Source organism: Mustelus asterias, chromosome 3, assembly GCF_964213995.1.
Source record: "Mustelus asterias chromosome 3, sMusAst1.hap1.1, whole genome shotgun sequence".
NCBI lineage: Eukaryota > Metazoa > Chordata > Chondrichthyes > Carcharhiniformes > Triakidae > Mustelus > Mustelus asterias.
Window position 1 is genome coordinate 22,368,687 of NC_135803.1, and position 21,110 is coordinate 22,389,796.

Genomic DNA, 21,110 nt, shown 5'->3' on the forward strand with positions numbered 1-21,110 from the left:
TGAGCGTCGTGGCTGACATGCCAAATTTTCTTAGCCTCCTGAGAAAGTAGAGGCATTGGTAGGCTTTCTTAACTATATATAGACTTCCAATGATGTAATTGATGCTTTTGCGAAGTATAGAAAAAAAATTTGCCATGCCAACAAAGGATGAAGCAAAAAAATCTTAAAAACCTGTCCGTCTTCCATATCCTCTTGTTTAAATTCTGTTTTTCAAAATGGACAGTTACTGGTCTGATATAATGGCTGCAGCTGGTCACATGCTGATAGTTCTAACCACCATCTCTCTCACGACTGGCCTTTAGAAGGTCCTTTCTTGACTCATGTGAATTTATGGCAATAACGTCTTTGATTTTGTAAGAGGAAGTAAGGCAGTTTACCTTTGAAACTGAATGAGACTCTGAATTATTCTGAATTGCAGCATGTGCATCTTGCTGATTGGAGTATTTGCTCCTGCGCTGGCCTACGATGCAGTGATGTCACTGGCTGATTTTTCCATCTGGTTGCTCATCAGCAAGTTCCATGTTTGCTCGCCTCAAGACACACATCACAGTATTGGCTATCTGTACCGTCATTCTGACAAGAGGCAAGCTTGGATTTCAATTCAGCAATTATTCATATGGGTGTGTTTTTACAAGTTAAAAAGCACTAAAGCAGTGATCAATTTGTGTACTTTTGTGGCTTGCGCCTTTGCATTCTTTGGGGTGAGGGTGGGATGGGTCGGGGGGTGTAGTTTCATACGGGGAGTCTCCATGAATGAAGATGAATGCAGGGCTCCACAAAGGGTAAATCTGCTTTTTGGGGAGGCTGGGTTAAGTATGTCTAAGGCTGAGAGAGGCAGGTTTTTAATCAGCAAAGGAATTAAGGGTTATGGGGATAAGGTGGGAAAATGGAGTTGAGGATTGTCAAATACCAATTAACTTATAAAATTACTGTTTATTTGACAGCAATTGAAACACATTGCTATCTTTTAAATTCTGTATTAGAAACCCTAAACCTCTTCTTCCAAACCAGATAATGGTTTTATGACATTCTGGACTTGCATTTCTAAATATCTCTTGTACCACTGGCAAAGTTACAGGTAGCCGAAAACTTATCCAACTGCCCAATATAGATAACCGGCTTCATGGAAGGGTTTGATAGAGTACATAAGGAGAAATTCAATGGATTTCTACCACCCCACCCACCACGAAATTGGAGCAGGTGAGGAGCGGACAACGGAAATGCCCGTTCACCTTCAACTGGAATTTCCGGTCTCGTCAAGCGAGGTCGTAAAATCCCGTTTATTGTTTCTAATGCAGAAGACATGATAACTGAAGGACTCAGAATTAAGGTAATTAACAAAAAAAACAGAGGTGAGATGAGAATTTCTTTGATGCAGCAAATTACGATGGTCCAAAATGTATTGCTTGAAAGGATGATTGATGAAAGCCAATTTACAAGTGATTTTCAAAAAGAAATTGGATAAATACTCGAAGGGGAGAAAATTGCATGGCAACGGGCCAAATTTGAAGGAGTGAGACTAATTGAGTAACTCTCTCAAAGAGGAATTATGTCTAAAATATGTGCTGATTAGGTGCATTGGCCATGCTAAATTCTCCCTCAGTGTATCCGAACAGGTGCCGGAGTGTGGTGACTCGGAGATTTTCACAGTAACTTCATTGCAGCCAACTTGTGACACTAATAAAATAAACTTAACCAATGATGTGAATGGTCTCCTGTGCGGCAAAGTTTTATGATTCTATAAAATAGATCTCTAAAGGTTGCCACTGTGGTGAACCATCGTTGGTTCCCACTGTGGGGTTGTTCTAATGTTGTTGGGTTAGGGTGTTTACACTGTGGGATTAATACACCTGTGGTTGTTGCTGTTGTGGCACGTCCCAGTCGGGCCCCGCCTCCTGGGAGAGGTATAAGACCCCCTGCTCGGGCGGGACCCCTTCAGTCTGGAGTGGTGTACTTATGTTCTAATAGTTCCATTGTTAGGCAATAAAAGCCTTCAGTTACCGAAGCCTTGTGTCTTGTGCTCGATTGACGTGCATCAATTTTATTGCCTAACACTAAGCTCTCGACGGAAAGGAGAGTATGGAACAAATACTAAAGCCAGAGCGTCTGACGCTGGATCCACGTGCAGTCGGCGCCTCTAACACCTTCGACCACTGGCTGAAGTGTTTCGAGGACTACCTGGCAGCCTCTGCAGCGGTCATCACAGATGACGACAGACTCCGGGTCCTCCATGCGAGGGTAAGCGACACTGTCTACCTCGCGATCCGTGCGGCCACCACTTACCCGAGGGCCCTCGAGCTTTTAAAAAAGCGCTACACGAGACCTCCCAACGAGATCCACGCTCGTTACCTCCTCGCTACACGACGTCGGCAGTCGGGCGAAACCATGGAGGATTACGCCAATGAGCTCTTGCAGCTTGCCAGGGGCTGCGACTGCAAAGCTGTGTCGGCTGAGCAGTACATGTACGACCTCGCCCGAGATGCGTTTGTGGCAGGGGTAGGGTCTTCGTACATCCGTCTCAAGCTGCTGGAAAAGGGGAATCTCAACCTGACCCAAGCTATGGAGACGGCTGAAATGCTTGAGGCGGCTTCGAAGAGCTTGGTCCTGTATCCGGAGGACCACGTGGAGACAACGTGGCAGGAGCAGTCACAAATCCCTCCTCGCCCCACGGGCTCGAAGTGCAGTATTATGGCGTGCTCCCATATAGACCCGACGACGGCGGCAGCCCCAGGCGGCCCGCGGTGCTACGTCTGCGGAGGAGCCAAGCATCCACGGCAAAAGTGTCCTGCTAAAGCGGTGGTCTGTAATCAATGCGGTAAAAAGGGGCACTACGCGAAAGTCTGCAGATCGAAGCCCAAGAACGGCAGTGCAGCCTGTGACCCTCCAGAACGGGGATCATGACCATCGACGTCGAAGTGCCCACGAGGTCCGTCCACGTGCGAGTCCAGGACGACGCCATTGTGGTCGGCGGAGTCGGAGGGAGATGACCACCAGGAGTCGCTACACTTGGCGCCCTCAACCATGTGCGATTCATGGGGGCGGCCATCTTGGTCGACGACGACCTGGAGCGACCAGCAGGGGTCCTCAGCATCGACCTCAGCTGCCTGCAGTGACGTCCAAGGGCCAACGGTGGCGTCGATCACCCTGAACCAGGCTAAGCATCACAGGCTTGACTGTTCAATGATGAACATTAAGGTAAATGGTCGTACAGTTTATTGTCTGTTTGACAGCGGGAGCACTGAGAGCTTTATTCACCCTGACACTGTAAAGAGGTGTGGACTCCAGGTTCTACCTGCCAAACAGACAATTTCTATGGCATCACGGTCCCGATCTGTACCGATCCAAGGACGTTGTGTGGTAACTCTGAAAGTGCAGGGCACAATTTACGAGCGATACAGGCTCCTTGTGTTGCCGCATCTTTGCGCACCAATTCTCCTCGGACTAAACTTTATGGCCCACATGAAGAGTGTGATCCTACAGTACGGTAGGCCACTCCCTTCGCTGACAGTAGGGGACCAGCTGCAGCCTCCAAATTGTCCAAAGCGCCCCGCATGCAATCTTTCCACATTAAAGATCACCACACCCTCTTTATTTAAGAATCTGGTACCAGGCCGCAAGCCCATCGCTACTAAAAGTAGGCGTTACAGCGCTGAAGATCGGATCTTCATCAGATCTGAGGTTCAGCGGCTCCTCAAAGAAGGGATCATACAGCCCAGCGTTAGTCCGTGGAGAGCACAGGTCGTGGTGGTTAAGAGCGGGAACAAACCCCGGATGGTCATTGATTACAGTCAGACCATTAATCGATATACGCAGCTGGATGCGTATCCTCTCCTGTGCATATCTGATATGGTCAATCAGATTGCGCAGTACCGGGTGTTCTCCACCATAGACCTTAAGTCCGCCTACCACCAACTCCCCATCCGCCCAGAGGACCGACATTATACGGCTTTTGAGGCGGATGGTCGTCTGTATCAGTTTCTTAGGGTTCCATTTGGTGTCACCAATGGGGTCTCGGTCTTCCAGCGTGCTATGGACCGAATGGTGGACCAGAACGGGCTGCGGGCTACCTTCCCGTACCTGGATAATGTCACCATCTGCGGCCGTGATCAGCAGGACCATGACACAAATCTCCAGAACTTTTTGCGCGCTGCATCTCGCCTGAATCTGACCTACAACAGGGAGAAGTGTGTATTCCGTACGCGCCGGTTAGCCATCCTGGGATACGTAGTGGAAAACGGGGTCATTGGCCCTGATCCCGACCGTATGCGCCCCCTTGCTGAACTTCCTTTGCCCGCTAGTGCAAAAGCACTGAGGAGATGCCTAGGCTTCTTCTCTTATTATGCGCAGTGGGTCCCCAACTACGCGGACAAAGCCCGTCCGCTTATTAAGTCCACGACTTTTCCACTCACGCCAGAGGCCCAATTGGCCTTCAAGGCATTGAAATGCGACATTGCGAAAGCCACGATGCACGCGGTGGACGAATCCATCCCTTTTCAGGTGGAAAGTGATGCATCTGATTTCGCCCTGGCCGCCACACTAAACCAGGCAGGCAGGCCCGTCGCGTTTTTTTCCCGCACCCTTCAAGGTCCCGAAATTCGGCATTCAGCGGTGGAAAAGGAGGCTCAGGCCATTGTGGAGGCCGTCAGACACTGGCGCCATTACCTGGCGGGGAAGCGGTTCACTCTGATCACGGACCAACGGTCCGTGGCGTTTATGTTCAATAACACACAGAGGGGCAAGATCAAGAATGACAAGATCTTGCGGTGGAGAATTGAGCTCTCCACCTATAATTACGATATTATGTATCGTCCAGGGAAACTCAATGAGCCCTCGGATGCCCTCTCGCGCGGAACATGCGCTACTATGCAGGTGGACCGCTTGAACGCCCTCCATAATGACCTGTGCCATCCTGGGGTCACTCGGCTCTACCACTTCATCAAAGCCCGCAACCTGCCTTACTCGGTGGAGGACGTCAGGTCAGTGACGAGGAGCTGTCGGATTTGCGCGGAATGCAAACCGCACTTTTACCGACCTGACCGGGCACATTTGGTCAAGGCCACTCGCCCCTTCGAGAGGCTGAATGTGGATTTTAAGGGCCCCCTTCCCTCAACAGACCGGAACGTGTACTTTCTTAACATCATAGATGAGTACTCCCGGTTCCCGTTTGTTGTCCCCTGTGCGGACACGTCGACTGCCACGGTGACCAAGGCATTCCGTGATCTTTTTACCCTGTTCGGGTACCCCAGCTATATACATAGCGACAGGGGCTCGTCGTTCATGAGTAATGACTTGAGGCAATTCCTGCTCTCATACGGGATTGCCTCTAGTAGGACCACGAGTTACAACCCTAGGGGCAATGGACAGGTGGAAAGAGAGAATGCTACAGTCTGGAAGGCTGTCCTATTGGCGCTGAAGTCCAAAGGCCTTCCAGTCTCCCATTGGCAGGAGGTCCTCCCAAATGCGCTTCACTCCATTCGCTCCCTCCTGTGTACGGCAACCAATGCTACTCCCCACGAGAGGATGTTCTCATTCCCTCGGAAGTCATCCTCGGGGATATCTTTACCAGCCTGGTTGACGTACCCAGGACCCGTCCTTCTGCGGCGACATGTAAGGGCCCGCAAGTCCGACCCGTTGGTCGAACCGGTCCACCTCCTCCACGCCAACCCTCAGTATGCCTATGTGGCATATCCTGACGGGCGAGAGGACACAGTCTCGATCCGAGACCTGGCGCCCGCAGGGGACGTAGCAACCCCTGTCGCTCCCATACCCCCAGTCACGAATCCCCTATCTCTTATTTCTCCCCCGGACGTGGCGCGGTCAGCACCTGGACCAGTGCATAACAGTTATACTCCACTGTACAGCTTGCCTGAGACTCGGAGATTGGCGCCATCGCAGAATGTACCGGGATCCCCTGCACTACCGCTTCATCAGGGTCAACCGGCCCGTGAGTCCGCGAGAGGACAGCCGGACGCTGTTTTGGAGAGAACGCCACCGCAAGCACCTGCTCCGGTGTCACCGCCGGTATTGAGGAGGTCACAACGACGGTGCGGTCCTCCAGACCGTCTGGACTTGTAGATTGTTGACTTTTTCATATAGTCTGTTTTCGCACCCCGCCGGCCTTTGTTCTCAAAGGAGGGGTGAATGTGGTCAACCATCGTTGGTTCCCACTGTGGGGTTGTTCTAATGTTGTTGTTGGGCTAGGGTGTTCACACTGTGGGATTGTTCTAATGTTGTTGTTGGGCTAGGGTGTTCACACTGTGGGATTGTTCTAATGTTGTTGTTGGGCTAGGGTGTTTACACTGTGGGATTAATACACCTGTGGTTGTTGCTGTTGTGGCACATCCCAGTCGGGCCCCGCCTCCTGGGAGAGGTATAAGACCCCCTGCTCGGGCGGGACCCCTTCAGTCTGGAGTGGTGTACTTATGTTCTAATAGTTCCATTGTTAGGCAATAAAAGCCTTCAGTTACCGAAGCCTTGTGTCTTGTGCTCGATTGACGTGCATCAGCCACTCAAGTAGATAGAGCTGTGAAGAAGGCCTATAGTGTGTTAGCTTTTATTAACAGGGGGTTGGAGCTTAAGAGCCGTGGGGTTATGCTGCAACTGTACAGGACCTTGGTGAGACCACATTTGGAATATTGTGTGCAGTTCTGGTCACCTCACTATAAGAAGGATGTGGAAGCGCTGGAAAGAGTGCAGAGGAGATTTACCAGGATGCTGCCTGGTTTGGAGGGTAGGTCTTATGAGGAAAGGTTGAGGGAGCTAGGGCTGTTCTCTCTGGAGCGGAGGAGGCTGAGGGGAGACTTAATAGAGGTTTATAAAATGATGAAGGGGATAGATAGAGTGAACGTTCAAAGACTATTTCCTCGGGTGGATGGAGCTATTACAAGGGGGCATAACTATAGGGTTCATGGTGGGAGATATAGGAAGGATATCAGAGGTAGGTTCTTTACGCAGAGAGTGGTTGGGGTGTGGAATGGACTGCCTGCAGTGATAGTGGAGTCAGACACTTTAGGAACATTTAAGCGGTTATTGGATAGGCACATGGAGCACACCAGGATGATAGGGAGTGGGATCGCTTGATCTTGGTTTCAGATAAAGCTCGGCACAACATCGTGGGCCGAAGGGCCTGTTCTGTGCTGTACTGTTCTATGTTCTATGTAAAACTATTTGTTCCACTGAAGATCTATTATCTATGCTGGTTAGGTGCATTGACCCGAACAGGTGCTGGAGTGTGGCGACTAGGGGAATTTCACAGTAACTTCATTGTAGTGTTAATGTAAACCCTACTTGTGACTAATAAATAAACTTTAAAAACTTTATCTCAGTTTCAATAACGAATTATAAATACAATTACTTATGAAAATAGTGATGATCAGTGACAGTGTTGTCTTGACTAATGTGCTGTTTCTGTAATGACAGGAACATTATATAAGCTAATGTGACACTCCATTTTATTCTGCTGCTCATGAAGGATTCTATTTAACCTTATTTTATCTCATTAATGCTACAGAATGTACTTGCTGGAAATACACACATCCTGAAGTCAGTTACAAGTCACTGAGAATTAGTGAGGAACACTTGTAGATTGACAATAGCTGATACATTTCTGGCTCAAGATCAGAAGAAACCAACATAAAATGACTAATTTTCTTCTCCTTTGGCTCTATTTTTGGTACTTTGATGTGCAATATTGGAGGTACTCATACTAAATGTGCGACTCATATTCAGAATCAGTAAATTAGACAGATGAGCTGGTGGGTTATTAAATGATCTTTGTGTTTCTATTTCTCTCATATCATTGTGCTGACTCAGCAGCCTAGGCATTGCTTTTTCACAAGTTTCAGCTAGCTTTTTACCCATCTCAGTTTTACAGCTCAGGCCAAGTGTTATATAAGTATAAAAGCATCTATAATGAACATCCTTTGGATGTGATACTTGTCTAGCAGAAGGGCAAGACTAATCACACACAAATTATGGCACTGGATCTGATGAATTGGATAAATATTGGGAGAAATCTGACTGTGTCAGAATCTGACTGAAAATCGGCATGTTTCTCTTCAAACAGGCAGGTTTTCTCTCCACATCTTATGACACTGTCATAAAAAACGGCGGAGGGGGGTGTAAGTTTTGCGCCATCATTTTGAGAGGTGGGGCCTAAACACGTCAATGAAGCCGGTTGCACTGACTGATCAGACCGAAAAATGACCTCCCCCACTCCACCACGGAGGTATCAGGGGCTCCCCCTCCTCCCCAAATCAACGCCGACACCTCTCCCTCTCGCCGTCCACCGCCCCCCCCCATGCCCGATCAACACCGGCATTTCTCCCCCCCACAAACAGTAATCGCTAGCATCTCCCTCTCCACCTCCCCCACACCCCAACAATAATCGCTGCCATCTCCCTCTCTCCCCCCACCCGCAGTAATCGCTGACATCTGCCTCTCTCTCCCCCCTTTGAACATTGCTGCCAAGGCAGAATTTATGTTCCATCACTAATTGTTCTTGAGAAAGTGGTGGCGAGCCATCGTCTTAAACGGCTGCATTCCAGGTAGTGTAGGAACACCCACAGTGCTGTTAGGGAGGCAGTTCCAGGATTTTGACTCAGTCACATTGAAGGAATGCTAATGTAGTTCCAAGTCAGGATGGTGTGTGGTTTGGAGGGGAACTTGCAGGTGATGGTGTTCTGTGCTGCCCTTCTTCTAGATGGTAGAGGTCATGGGTTTGGAGATGCTGTCAAAGAGCCTTGGTGAGTTGCTGCAGTGCATCTTGTAGATTGTACACATTGCTGCCACTGTGCACTGTGATGGAGAGAGTATATGTTTAAGATGGTGAATGGGGTACTGATCAAGTGCTCTGCTTTGTCTTGGATGGTGTCAAGCTTTTTTAGTTCAATTGGAGTTACACTTATCTAGGCAAGTGGAGAATATTCTATCAAATGCTGACTTGTGCTTTTTAGACAGACAGGCTTTGTGGGGTCGAGGTGAATTACTCGCCACAGGATTTCCAGCCTCTAACCTGCCCTTGTAGTCACACCGTATTTATATGGCTAGTCCAGTTCAGTTTCTGATTAATGGTAACCCCCAGAATGTTGACGGTAATGCTGTTGAATGTCAAGAACAGATGGTTAGATCATCTCTTCTTGGAGATGATGGGGCAACACAGTGACACAGTGGTTAGAGCCAGGGACCCTGGGTCAATTTTGGCCTTGGGCCACTGTCTGTGTGGAGTTTGCACATTCTCCCCGTGTCTGCGTGGGTTTCCTCCAGGTGCTCCAGTTTCCTCCCACAGTCCAAAGATGTAGGGGTTAGGTTGATTGGCCATGCTAAATTGCCCCTTTCTGTCAGGGGGATGAGCGAGAGTAAATACATGGGGTTACAGGGATAGGACCTGGGTGAGATTGTGGCTGGTGCAGACTTGAAGGGCCGAATGGCCACCTTCTGCACTGTAGGGATTCTATAACAGTACTCACCAGCATTTCCTTCTTCCTTTATTGAACACTCTCTTCCTGTCCACGTGTACATGCCCTCCAAGAGGCTCCCACCAGGGTCTGCCCCTGGTACTGCCCCCCTGGCATAGTGCCAACCTGGCAGTGCCAACTCGTGCCAGGGGCAGTGCCGGGGGGCATTGCCATAGCATGTCCTTCTCCGCCAGGGTCTATACTCACCTTTGTGCCGCCGGAGGGGAGGGGGGGGGGTGGGTGGAGGGGGGCGGGTGGGGGGGGGGATCCCAGAGATGTCTGGGTGAACCTGCTGTAAACCTTGCCGATGTGATGTCGTGTCAGCAAGGTATGAAAGTTTAGTGGAGAGAGAAGATCTGGTGAGAGGGATCTTTAATTATATTTAAATGTATTAAAATGGATGTAAATCAGCTTCTCACCCATTTTGGGTATGAACCTGATGACGTCACCAGTGAAGGCCGGCGAAAATCGGAAACTGCTATCTCACCGGCAAGATTCACGATTTCTGGGTTTCGCCGGATCTTGACTTCCTGCTGCTGATCCTGTGGATGGAGAGTGCAGGTTCAAGGTCACCCCCATACTATTTAACAGCCATCTTTAACCTGAGCCCAGTCTTGCAAGTACCCTTGTGTTAAACATGGTGATAAATTGATTACAGTCATAGTGGAGACATTTTCTGTTTTTCTCCAACTTTATTATAGTTAGAAATGGGACAGTAATTGGAGTAAAAAAGCATGTGGAAAAAAACAGCATTCATTGCAGTTTTCAGATTGAGAAAATGGTTAATGCTTTGTTTGCCAGAGCAGCCAGATAAGGATTTGGGGTTCACACAGATTGTTGGATTCACCAAGTCTGTGCATCAATGTCTACATCCAGGGTACACGACCGGAGTTCCATTGCACTCATGAAGCCCAAGAGCTTCCATTCCATGAATATACAGATAATATGTGATCATCAACAACACATATCACAGGTCTGTGCCTGCTTTCCTCACAGCTGCTCTCTGTCAGCCAAGCACAGTTGAAAGCACCCTTGCCTCTGAGTCAGAAGGATGTGGGTTCAGATACTCCAGTGCAGTAATGACTAAGTGCTGCATTGTTGGAGGTGCTTCCATCTTACAAATTACACTTTAAAACGAGACCCCGCCTACCCTTTCAGATGAATGTGAAAGATTCAATGGTGGTATTTCAAAGAAGAACATTTCTGGTGTCCTGCTCAATACTTTTCTCTCAATCAACGTCACAAAAACAAGCTACCTGATCATTTTCACATTGGTGTTTGTGGGAGCTTGCTGTGTACAGACAGGTTTGACCCATTTCCTACATTACAATAGTGACTATGCTTCAAAAGTATGTCATTTTCTGTAAAGAGCTTCATGATGTCTTGTGGTTGTGCAAGATGCCAAATAAACAAAAGTGTTTTGTCGTTTCTATGATGCATTTATTGCAACAATTCCTCTATCTTCCCACCCTTTGTCCCTGGACAGAAAATGATGGATGGCTGGTTGTGGATAAAACTTGGCTGGTAACTTCTCGCAGGAACCCATGCTTGGTTGCAGAATTGCATTGCAATAAAATGCATGGGTTAACTAGAGCCTCCATTGCCCTGACCTTTGTTGTTCTCAAGCAATGTTTCTGATATCTGAGCAGGCCTGGTGATTTCCTGTAGAATAGCCCACAAACTGTTCAACCTCATGCTGCTCAATGCACCATAGCTCTGGATTCAACCGTCAACAGTCCTACCACTCAGGACTCGGGCATAACATTCGGAAGCTCCACATCACTCTTACACATCTTTCAAATAATACAAACCTCACATCCATCTTTCATAACCTCCACATACCTCCTTCATCTATTCAGCCATGACAAGCAGATCACCCAAACACAGTGCTATAGAATCACTGACATTCTTCCCTATGTCTTAGAGGACAAGATTGCACACCGTCAGAAGGAGCAAAGCAGAACATGTTGGGGACAGATGCACCCATAATTCCTGAGCACTACAGAGGACATGATGCTGTGTAATATGCAGCTGGTTGTGATAGATGCCATTATATCAAGTGACACCCACAATCATTGAGAATGCAGGGAATTTTTCTGCCTTGTCCTTCTCAATCCACTTCACCCACATCTTGCTATCTGGCATGAAGTGCAAGTTGAAAATGACATGACTATGAACCTCGGTTAGGTGCATTGGTCATGCTAAATTCTCCCTCAGTGTGTCCGAACAGGCACTGGAATGTGGCGACACGGGGATTTTCACAGTAACTTCATTGCACTGTTAATGTAAGCCTACCTGTGACACTAATAAGTAAACTTTAAACTTCTTGTTTTCCCATCACAGTCCCTTTCTCTCATCCCACACCTCCAATTTTGATTTTCTACTTTCAGATACTCAAGAGCCCCGCCACAGCAGCCTCAGGGAGAAGGACAAGAGTTGAAGAAGCACTGTCGCTTGCTCTGACAATCACTGGCACTGCTTGTACTTTAGAGGATATTATAGGATTGGGGTCAGCACATGGTGAATCAGAGGACAAAGTCGCACATGAGTTCTGCCACAGGGGACTCGGGTGAGGATTTCAGAGGAGTGGCCTATAGGAGAATGCTGATGAATATGCACACTGAGATGTTTGGTACATTGGTAGTTTGCCAGACAGCTTCCTGTCATTGCCAGGGAGCATGGAGGAGTCTGGCTCCAACATGACAGAGGGAATCATGCTGAGCTTGGGCCCATCCTTTCCACCATGGAAGTGGTGACTGTTCCATGACAGCACTTGCAGACCCAGCAGTGATCCAGCTGCCTCAGCTTCAACTGCAGCACAGGCGGAAGCCACATAGCATCTCAGTCCTGCAGAGGAAGCTCAGACTTTGACCATGGGACCCATGCTTGCCTCTATGAAACCCAGTTTGGTGCCACATAGACTCAATCTGCTGCCATCATGGCTGTGCATCTTACTGCTCAAAGTGGTTTGCAGGCTCACACAGCAGTCCAACAATCTATCCTCCAATTGATTCCAAAGAAGGCCGATCCAGGGTGTGGCAGTGGCTCTACAGTGCACACAACTGCTGTCCTCGTTTAGGATGACAGCATGTGTGTTCCCACCACTGCCACTTTGCCACAGCCTCGCTTGGTGCCTCCTGGCGAGCCAGACCAGACTGCAGTTGCTATTAGGGAAGCAGCCAAACCCTCTCATGGTGCACTGCTGGTGAAGGGATGACATCCAGAGGCAAGCGGTGCCTGAAACAGACTTCACAGACAGCCCATTTGGAGCAAAGCAGTCCCGGATTCCTTTTCCCTTCCTCGTCTTCTTTCTGCGTCTCCATCGGTGTCCTTCAGATGCTTGGAGGCAATGGCTGCAGCAGACTACAGCAAACTTGGAAATAAGCTCTGGGGAGTATTAGAGGCTTCACGCCTGACCCATGTCCCTCCCTGAGTAGTCCAGGAACAAATGCTTAAGAACATCAACGTCTGTTGCACAATGTTTCTAGTAGCAGCATGGCTACCATTCCACATGTTAGAGTCATAGAGGTTTACAGCATGGAAACAGGCCCTTCGGCCCAACTTGTCCATGCCGCCCTTCTTTTTTTAAAACCCTTAAGCTAATCCCAATTGCCCGCATTTGGCCCATATCCCTCTATACCCATTGTACCCATGTAACTATCTAAATGCTTTTTAAAAGATAAAATTGTACCCGCCTCGACTACTACCTCTGACAGCTTGTTCCAGACATTCATCACCCTCTGTGTGAAACAATTGCCCCTCTGGACACTTTTGTATCTCTCCCCTCTTACCTTAAACCTATGCCCTCTAGTTTTAGACTCCCCTACCTTTGGGAAAAGATATTGACTATCTACCTTGTCTATGCCCCTCATTATTTTATAGACCTCTATAAGGTCACCCCTCAGCCTTCTACGCTCCAGAGAAAAAAGTCCCAGTCTATTCAGCCTCTCCTTATAAGTCAATCCATCAAGTCCCGGTACCATCCGAGTAAATCCTTTCTGCACTCTTTCTAGTTTGATAATATCCTTTCTATAATAGGGTGATCAGAATTGCACACACTATTCCAAGTGTGGCCTTACCGATGTCTTGTACAACTTTAACAAGACGTTCCAACTCCTGTATTCAATGTTCTGACCAATGAAACCAAGCATGCCGAATGCCTTCTTCACCACTCTGTCCACCTGTGACTCCACTTTCAAGGAGCTATGAACATGTACCCCTAGATCTCTTTGTTTTGTAACTCTCCCCAACGCCCTACCATTAACTGAGTAAGTCCTGCCCTGGTTCAATCTACCAAAATGCATTACCTCGCATTTGTCAAAATTAAACTCCATCTGCCATTCGTCAGCCCACTGGCCCAATTGATCAAGATCCCGCTGCCATTGGAGATAACCTTCCTCACTGCCACCAATCTTGGTGTCATCTGCAAACTTACTAACCATGCCCCCTATATTCCCATCCAAATTATTAATATAAATGATAAATAACAGTGGGCCCAGCACTGACCCCTGAGGCACACCACTGGTCACAGGCCTCCAGTTTGAAAAAATGTTGATGTATGGAGAGTAGGTGGATGGGGGGTGTCAACAATCTTGTGCAAAGGGGATCTCTTGTCTTCACTCAGTCAGTCTCTGGTTCTTTGTGGTCGATGAAGACAGCTGAAACGGAAGACTGCCTCAAGGGGAAGGCATCATTGTTATTGCCAGGGTATTGGGCATTCATTGACCTGATGGTTTAGGCATGGTTGCACACCAACTGTACATTAATGGAGTGAAACCCATTACAGTTCCTGTAACTTTCCTATTGACTTGTGAGGCCTACCAAGCCATGTGCATACAGATAATGACGCCCTGAACTACTGAGAAACCCATTCCCTTGGTAAAGCCACTGTTCTGATAGAGAGGAAATGATGAACTTGCCTCTCTTCAAAGTGTTGCCTACTCCCATCTGGAATGATCCAGTCACGTATAAGGTTAGAATAATAGTGCCCTTGACAGTCACTGGCAGCACTAAGATGCAAGGCTGCAGGTTCAGGTGAAGGTGTTGAAATAGTTCTGTACCCAACTTCATGGTGAATTGTAGGTATCTCAGATTTGCTCCTGGCCAAGGTAGAGAAATGAGAAATGCTCTCTGAAAAACCGCGGGGGTAGAGCCTTCTGTGAAGAGTCTTCTTCCTCCTCCATCTGCACAGAGCTCGCACTCTACAGCCTCCGCTCCATTTGTCTGTAGTGTTGGAGACGCAGAGGCACTATAACCACAGGCCCCATACTGTATTTGCACAAATTTTGCAGCCTCCGTGTGTACATGTCACCAAATACTCCTGTGAGGATGTAGCAATGCTCCCTGCCAAATCCAACAACTGACCACAACACCTTCAAACTCTACTGTATTTGCACAAATTTTACACAGCAGAAATAAATCACAAGCACCTCAGCTGCAAATTGGATGGCTGACCTTTTGTTCTCCCAGGGATATCCCTCATATAGCTGAATGCTTGTTCAATTGTGAGGGATTAACACAGGCATTCAGTGATCAACATGCCCAAGTTAACTCAGCTGGGATGGCTGTTTGATTTCATTATCTCCCCTTGTCAGAATCTTCATTTCCGTGCAGCATGCCCATGCCAGTGTCTTTCCCAGAAGTGGGCAAAACAAACTGTGCACAATTCTCTGACTGTGGCGTGTCTGTAATGCCAGCACTAACTGGGCTAAGGAGCTTAAGAACACCTACAATAAGTGATTTTACAATACCAGGTTGGCACTAAATGTGACTCTCTTTTTCCTGGACTATATGCAGGGTCTGGCTACCGGCCACTGTATATTTATTCTTATTATTTGTTGTAACAAGACATTTGCTTTCTGTTAATCCAGTGGTTTTTGAATTCTTTGAAAGGCAATTGAAAATCCTAGCCGAGCTGCAACAGGAGCAGGAATTATGTCGAATGTTGGACACACTAGGTGGGATTTTCCACCCCCACCCCATGGCATGCGTAGGACTTCTCTATTAATGATTATTATTAGTGCTACAGTTACTAGCTAGCCTAAATTGATGAAGAGCCATGTCACTGCAGCTTTTTGTTATCATGTTGCATAAATAATACATTCAGTTACAGAGTGCACTATTATACCTAATCATGCTAAAGCAAGTAGTTACTTCTGAAATGTCGCGACTTTTGTTCGTGATTTAAAGATGACAGCCATTATGCACTGATAACATTTCATGCAATGAATGAGCAGTTACTCTGTTTTAGGTGTAATTAATGAAAAATAAATATTGGTTCTTCTTCAAATGAAATCTTCAATGTCCAGCAAGTTGGGCAGCATCTCAGGGTAAGTATCTTAGTCAAAGGACAGTATCTTTGATCGTGCAACATTCTTCAGTCCTGCACTGGATTGTCATTCTCACTTGCAGTCTCAAAACCCTAATATGGCACTTGCACCTACTGACCCAGAGCTCAGAGTACTACCAAGTGATTCAAGCTGAAACATGGTGGTATAAGGGAATTCTCCAACGTCCAAATACTTGTTGGCCCCGCTCTCTCTCCCAATCATTCCCCTGCCATGTTCAACAGCCCCTCTACCAAGTTGCACACATTGGTGCTGCCTTTGGTTTGTTATTTGTCTTGACTGGGAAGAGTTGGCCCTGACCATTCCCTTCCATTTTCTGCACTATAACCGCCAATTCACTTGGCGTTAAGAAACTATTTTCAACACCAGCTGTTACTGTGAGACAATGTCAGGCTCATGTGGATCAGTAGTGAGGGAAAGTTCACCAGTTCCAAATCATTGAAGTTATTTAAACATTCATCAACAATGATTCGAAAAAAATAATTTCCCTTCAGCTCAATCCCTTGTCCTTGATTCAGAAAAGAACTTGTCTTCTTAATAGTTTTGGCTCAGTTATAGCACTTGCCTGTGCAAAATAATTACATCTGTAAATTTATACTCCATGTTCTGGCTCTGCATATCCATGCTCGTTGTACTTTTTCAATTATTTCCTGGCTTGCCTTAACATTCAATGTGACAACGCTACTATTACACCCAGCTTCTTTCTAAGTCTGCTGATGATAATTCTATTTGCATTGTGTACTTCTCTCACCATTTTGCACAATATTGAATATTTATTACATTTGTCAGAGTTAGATTTCGATTTTGGGACATGAAATCTGCTGGCAAGACCAGCATTTAATGTTTGCCCCTCGTTCCTCAGGAAAGCTACTGGAGGATCACCTTCTTGAATGACTATCTTGTTATTCTGTGTAATAGTTGATACAACCTGAATGGTTTGCAAGACAACTTCAGAGTTGAGTCAACCTGTATGTACTACAGGAGTCACATAATGGCCAGACTGGGTAAAGGTGACAAGTTTCCTCTCAGTGTGGCTCAGTTGGTGGCACTCAAGCCTTTGACCAATATGTTACCTGGTTGAAGTACACCTCCAGGGAGTTAGTACAAAAATCAAACCAGCACTCCAGTGCAGTACTCAAAAGTAGCACTGTCAGAGGTGCTATACTTCAGATGAAGTATTCTCTCCTCACAGATGCTGCCAGACCTGCTGAGATTTTCCAGCATTTTCTCTTTTGGTATTAAACTGAGGCCCTATCTGCTTGTTTATGCGGATGCTAAAGATCCTACGGCACTATTTTGAAGATCAAGGGAGTCATTGCCAGTGCTCTAACCAAAGTTTATCCCTTAATCAACATCACAATTACAAATTAACTGGCTGTCATCACATTGTTCTTTGTGGGATTTTGCTGAGCATAGATTGGTTGCCATCTTTCCTACACTATAACAGAAAAATACTTGTGAAAAGTATTATATCAATGTTAGTCTTTCTTAAGAATATTAGTGAACCAGTTGAATTTCTATATCAATAAGGATATGGTCATTTTTACTGATACTAGCTTTTGTAAAAAAATTGAACTCAGATTGGTGGGATATGAACTCAGATTTTATACTGGATTAGTATTCCAGGTTTCTGGATTACTAGTCTAGTAACATAACCACTACCTCACCATACCTTCTATTTTGGCACAAGATCAACAGGAATGCAATGACTAAGTCCTGCAGCTTTCTACCCAGCACCTTCCCTCTGTCTGGTATGACATTTCTCGCAATTGCTTTCTGTGTCTTATTTTTCTTTTACCCAACATCTGATTCAGTCTTGTGTTCCACATTGAATTCTTACAATTCTCAATTCTATCAGCTGTATCTCACCTGTTGAAGGTTTTCTGAAAGTACTAATAAACACGTTCCCCCAAACTTCTTCCAGATCCACGTAAAACTTTTCCTTTCTTCGAAAATCACATTCTTGCATGGAGCACTTCATTCTTGTCAGCAATGACTTAATTTAGTAGACATGATGTGGAGATGCCGGCGTTGGACTGGGGTGAACACAGTAAGAAGTCTCACAACACCAGGTTAAAGTCCAACAGGTTTATTTGGTAGCAAATACCATAAGCTTTTGGAGCACTGCTCCTTCGTCAGATGGAGTGGAAATCTGCTCTCAAACAATGCAAACAGACAGAATCAAGTTGCAGAATACTGATTAGAATGTGAATCCTACAACCAGCCAGGTCTTAAATGTACAGACAATGTGGGTGGAGGGAACATTAAACACAGGTTAAAGAGATGTGTATTGTCTCCAGACAGAACAGCTAGTGAAATTCTGCAAGTCCAGGAGGCAAGCTGTGGGGGTTACTGATAATGTGACATAAATCCAACATCCCGGTTTAGGCCGTCCTCATGTGTGCGGAACTTGGCTACCAGTAATTTAGTAGACGCAGGAGGCTTCAAGCTTTGGCAGTTGCTCAGTTAATATACACATCAGAAGATGCTGCCACAGATTGTCCCTTTCAATGCACCCCTGGTGCTGGGAAACACTGTTGAAAGGCTGGAAAATTCAGGCCAATAATTTTTGAATGGTGAGTGGAAAATGTTTGTGTTCAGAGAAATCAGAGCGTCCTGGTACATGAATTACATAATGTTAATGGGGGCGGGGGTTAGAAAGCAGAGTCATAGAGGCATAAAGTTTGACAGCATGGAAGTAGGCCCTTTGGCCCATGCTGGTCATCAAGCACCTATCTATTCTAATCCAATTTTCCAGCACTTGGCCTGTAGCCTTATATGCAATGGCGTTTCAAGTGCTCACCTGAATACTTCTGATGTGTGGTGAGGCAATTAGGAAGGCAAATAAATGATGTGTTAAAGAGGTTTAAAGTTTATTTATTAGTGTCACAAGTAGGCTTACATTAACCCTACAATGAAGTTACTGTGAAAATCCCCTAGTCACCACACTGAGGGAGAATTTAGTGTGGACAATGCACTTAACCAACAAAGCTTTCGGACTGTGGGAGGAAACCCATGCACACACGGGAGGAATGTGCAGACTCCACACAGGCAGTGACCCAAGCTGGAAATTGAACCCAAGTTCCTGGCGCAGTGTTAACCACAGTGCTGTAAGAAGTCTCACAACACCAGGTTAAAGTCAATACAGCACAGGAACAGGCCCTTCGGCCCTCCAAGTCCAACAAGTTTATTTGGTAGCACGAGCTTTCGGAGCGCTGCTCCTTCATCAAGTGAGTGAAGAGTTCGGTTCACAAACAGAGCGTATATAGACACAAACTCAATTACAAGATAATGGCTGGAATGCGAGTCTTAACAGGTAATCAAGTCTTTACAGGTGCAGACAATGTGAGTGGAGAGAGGATTAAGTACAAGTTAAAGAGGTATGAATTGTCTCAAGCGAGGACAGTTAGTGAGATTTTGCAAGCCCAGGCAAGTTGCGGGGGTTACAGATAGTGTCACATGAACCCAAGATCCCGGTTGAAGCCGTCCTCGTGTGCGGAACTTGGCTATCAGTCTCTGCTCGGCGATTCTGCATTGTCGCGTGTCTTGAAGGCCGCCTTGGAGAACGAGCATTCTTGTCTGGCTTGAGACAATTCACACCTCTTTAACTTGCACTTAACCCTCTCTCCACTCACATTGTGGCTCGCATTCCAACCATTATCTTGTAATTGAGTTTGTGTCCATATACGTGTCTATTAATCTCTCCTTCAACATCAACAAAATGAAGGAGATTGTCATCGACTTCAGGAAGCGTAAGGGAGAACACGCCCCTGTCTACCTCAATGAGGGTGAAGTAGAAAGGGTCGAGAGCTTCAAGTTTTTAGGTGTCCAGATCACCAACATCCTGTCCTGGTCCCCCCCCCATGCCGACACTATAGTTAGGAAAGCCCATCAACGCCTCTATTTTCTCAGAAGACTAAGGAAATTTGGCATGTCAGCTACGACTCTCACCAACTTTTACAGATGCACCATAGAAAGCATTCTTTCTGGTTGTATCGCAGCTTGGTATGGCTTCTGCTCTGCCCAAGACCGCAAGAAAATACAAAAGGTCGTGAATGTAGCCCAATCCATCACGCAAATCAGCCTCCCATCCATTAACTTTGTCTACACTTCCCGCTGCCTCGGAAAATCAGTCAGCATAATTAAGGACCCCACACATTCCGGACATTCTCTCTTCCACCTTCTTCCTTCGGGAAAAAGATACAAAAGTCTGAGGTCACGTTCCAACCGACTCACGAACAGCTTCTTCCATGCTGCTGTCAGGCGTTTGAATGGACTTACCTTGCGGTAAGTTGATCTTTCTCTACACCCTAGCTATGACTGTCATAGTACATTCAGCACTCTCTCGTTTCCTTCTCTATGAACGGTATGTTTTGTCTGTGCAGCGCGCAAGAAACAATAATTTTCACTGTATGTTAATACGTGTGACAATAATAAATCAAAAATATGCTCTGTTTGTGAACCCAACTCCTCACTCACCTGATGAAGGAGTGGAGCTCCGAAAGGTTATGCTACCAAATAAACCTGTTGGATTTTAACCTGGTGTTGTGAGACTTCTTAACTGTGCCCACCCCAGTCCAACGCTGGCATCTCCACATCACGGCAACCACAGTGCCACCGTGTTGTTGGAGAAGAAGTCTTAATACAGTTATTCAGCTTATTGGTGATATCAAACCGAGAGGACTGGGTGCAGTTTTGGTCTGATGTGCGGAGTTTGCTGGGAAACACTGCTTTAATGACCAGAGCCCCCTCCCCTCCCCAAACTGAAGGGAAGGGCTGCGCATGCGCACCGCACCGGGCCCCGCCCCGAGGAGAGGAGGCGGGACCGGACGCCAGGCCCCGCCCCTCTCCCCTCCCCCGGCGGATGTGAAGGATGCAAGATGTACAGTAGGCGAAGGCTGGCGGCGAGTCATGGCGGAAGAAGATAAAGCGGTTCGCGTCTTACAGAGCCTGAGGGGCAAAATCTGTGAGTTCTCATTAATTTCGATTTCGCTCCCCCACCCAACTTTGCTCATTTGCCTCGACTCCCTCCGGTCCGGCCCGGCGACATTGAGGCCGAGGCACCGGGATCTGGAGGTGAGGCACCGGGGACGTTGTGGAGGGGGCAGAGAGAGAGAGAAAGCGGCCTGGGAGGCTCCGTTCAGGACCGTCTCCTGCTCTCCCGACCCCGCGCACTCACCAAACTGCCGCTCCCGCCCCTCAAACCCCCGCCCCCTCAAAACCCCCCCTCCCCCTCAAAACCCCCCCTCCCCCTCAAAACCCCCCCCTCCCCCCTCAAAACCCCCCCCTCCCCCTCAAAACCCCCCCT

At 47.1% G+C, this 21,110-nt stretch overlaps 1 protein-coding gene across 1 annotated transcript in view; it reads left to right on the forward strand.

Moving 5' to 3' along the window:
* Positions 1-20,660: 20,660 nt before the first annotated feature.
* rasa2 (RAS p21 protein activator 2) overlaps positions 20,661-21,110 on the forward strand; it is a 130,447-nt gene continuing 129,997 nt past the window's right edge. Inside the window, exon 1 of the mRNA XM_078205923.1 lies at positions 20,661-20,768. Within this exon, the coding sequence (XP_078062049.1) occupies positions 20,714-20,768 (55 nt within the window). The 5' untranslated portion in view covers positions 20,661-20,713. The remainder of the gene's footprint in view (positions 20,769-21,110) is intronic.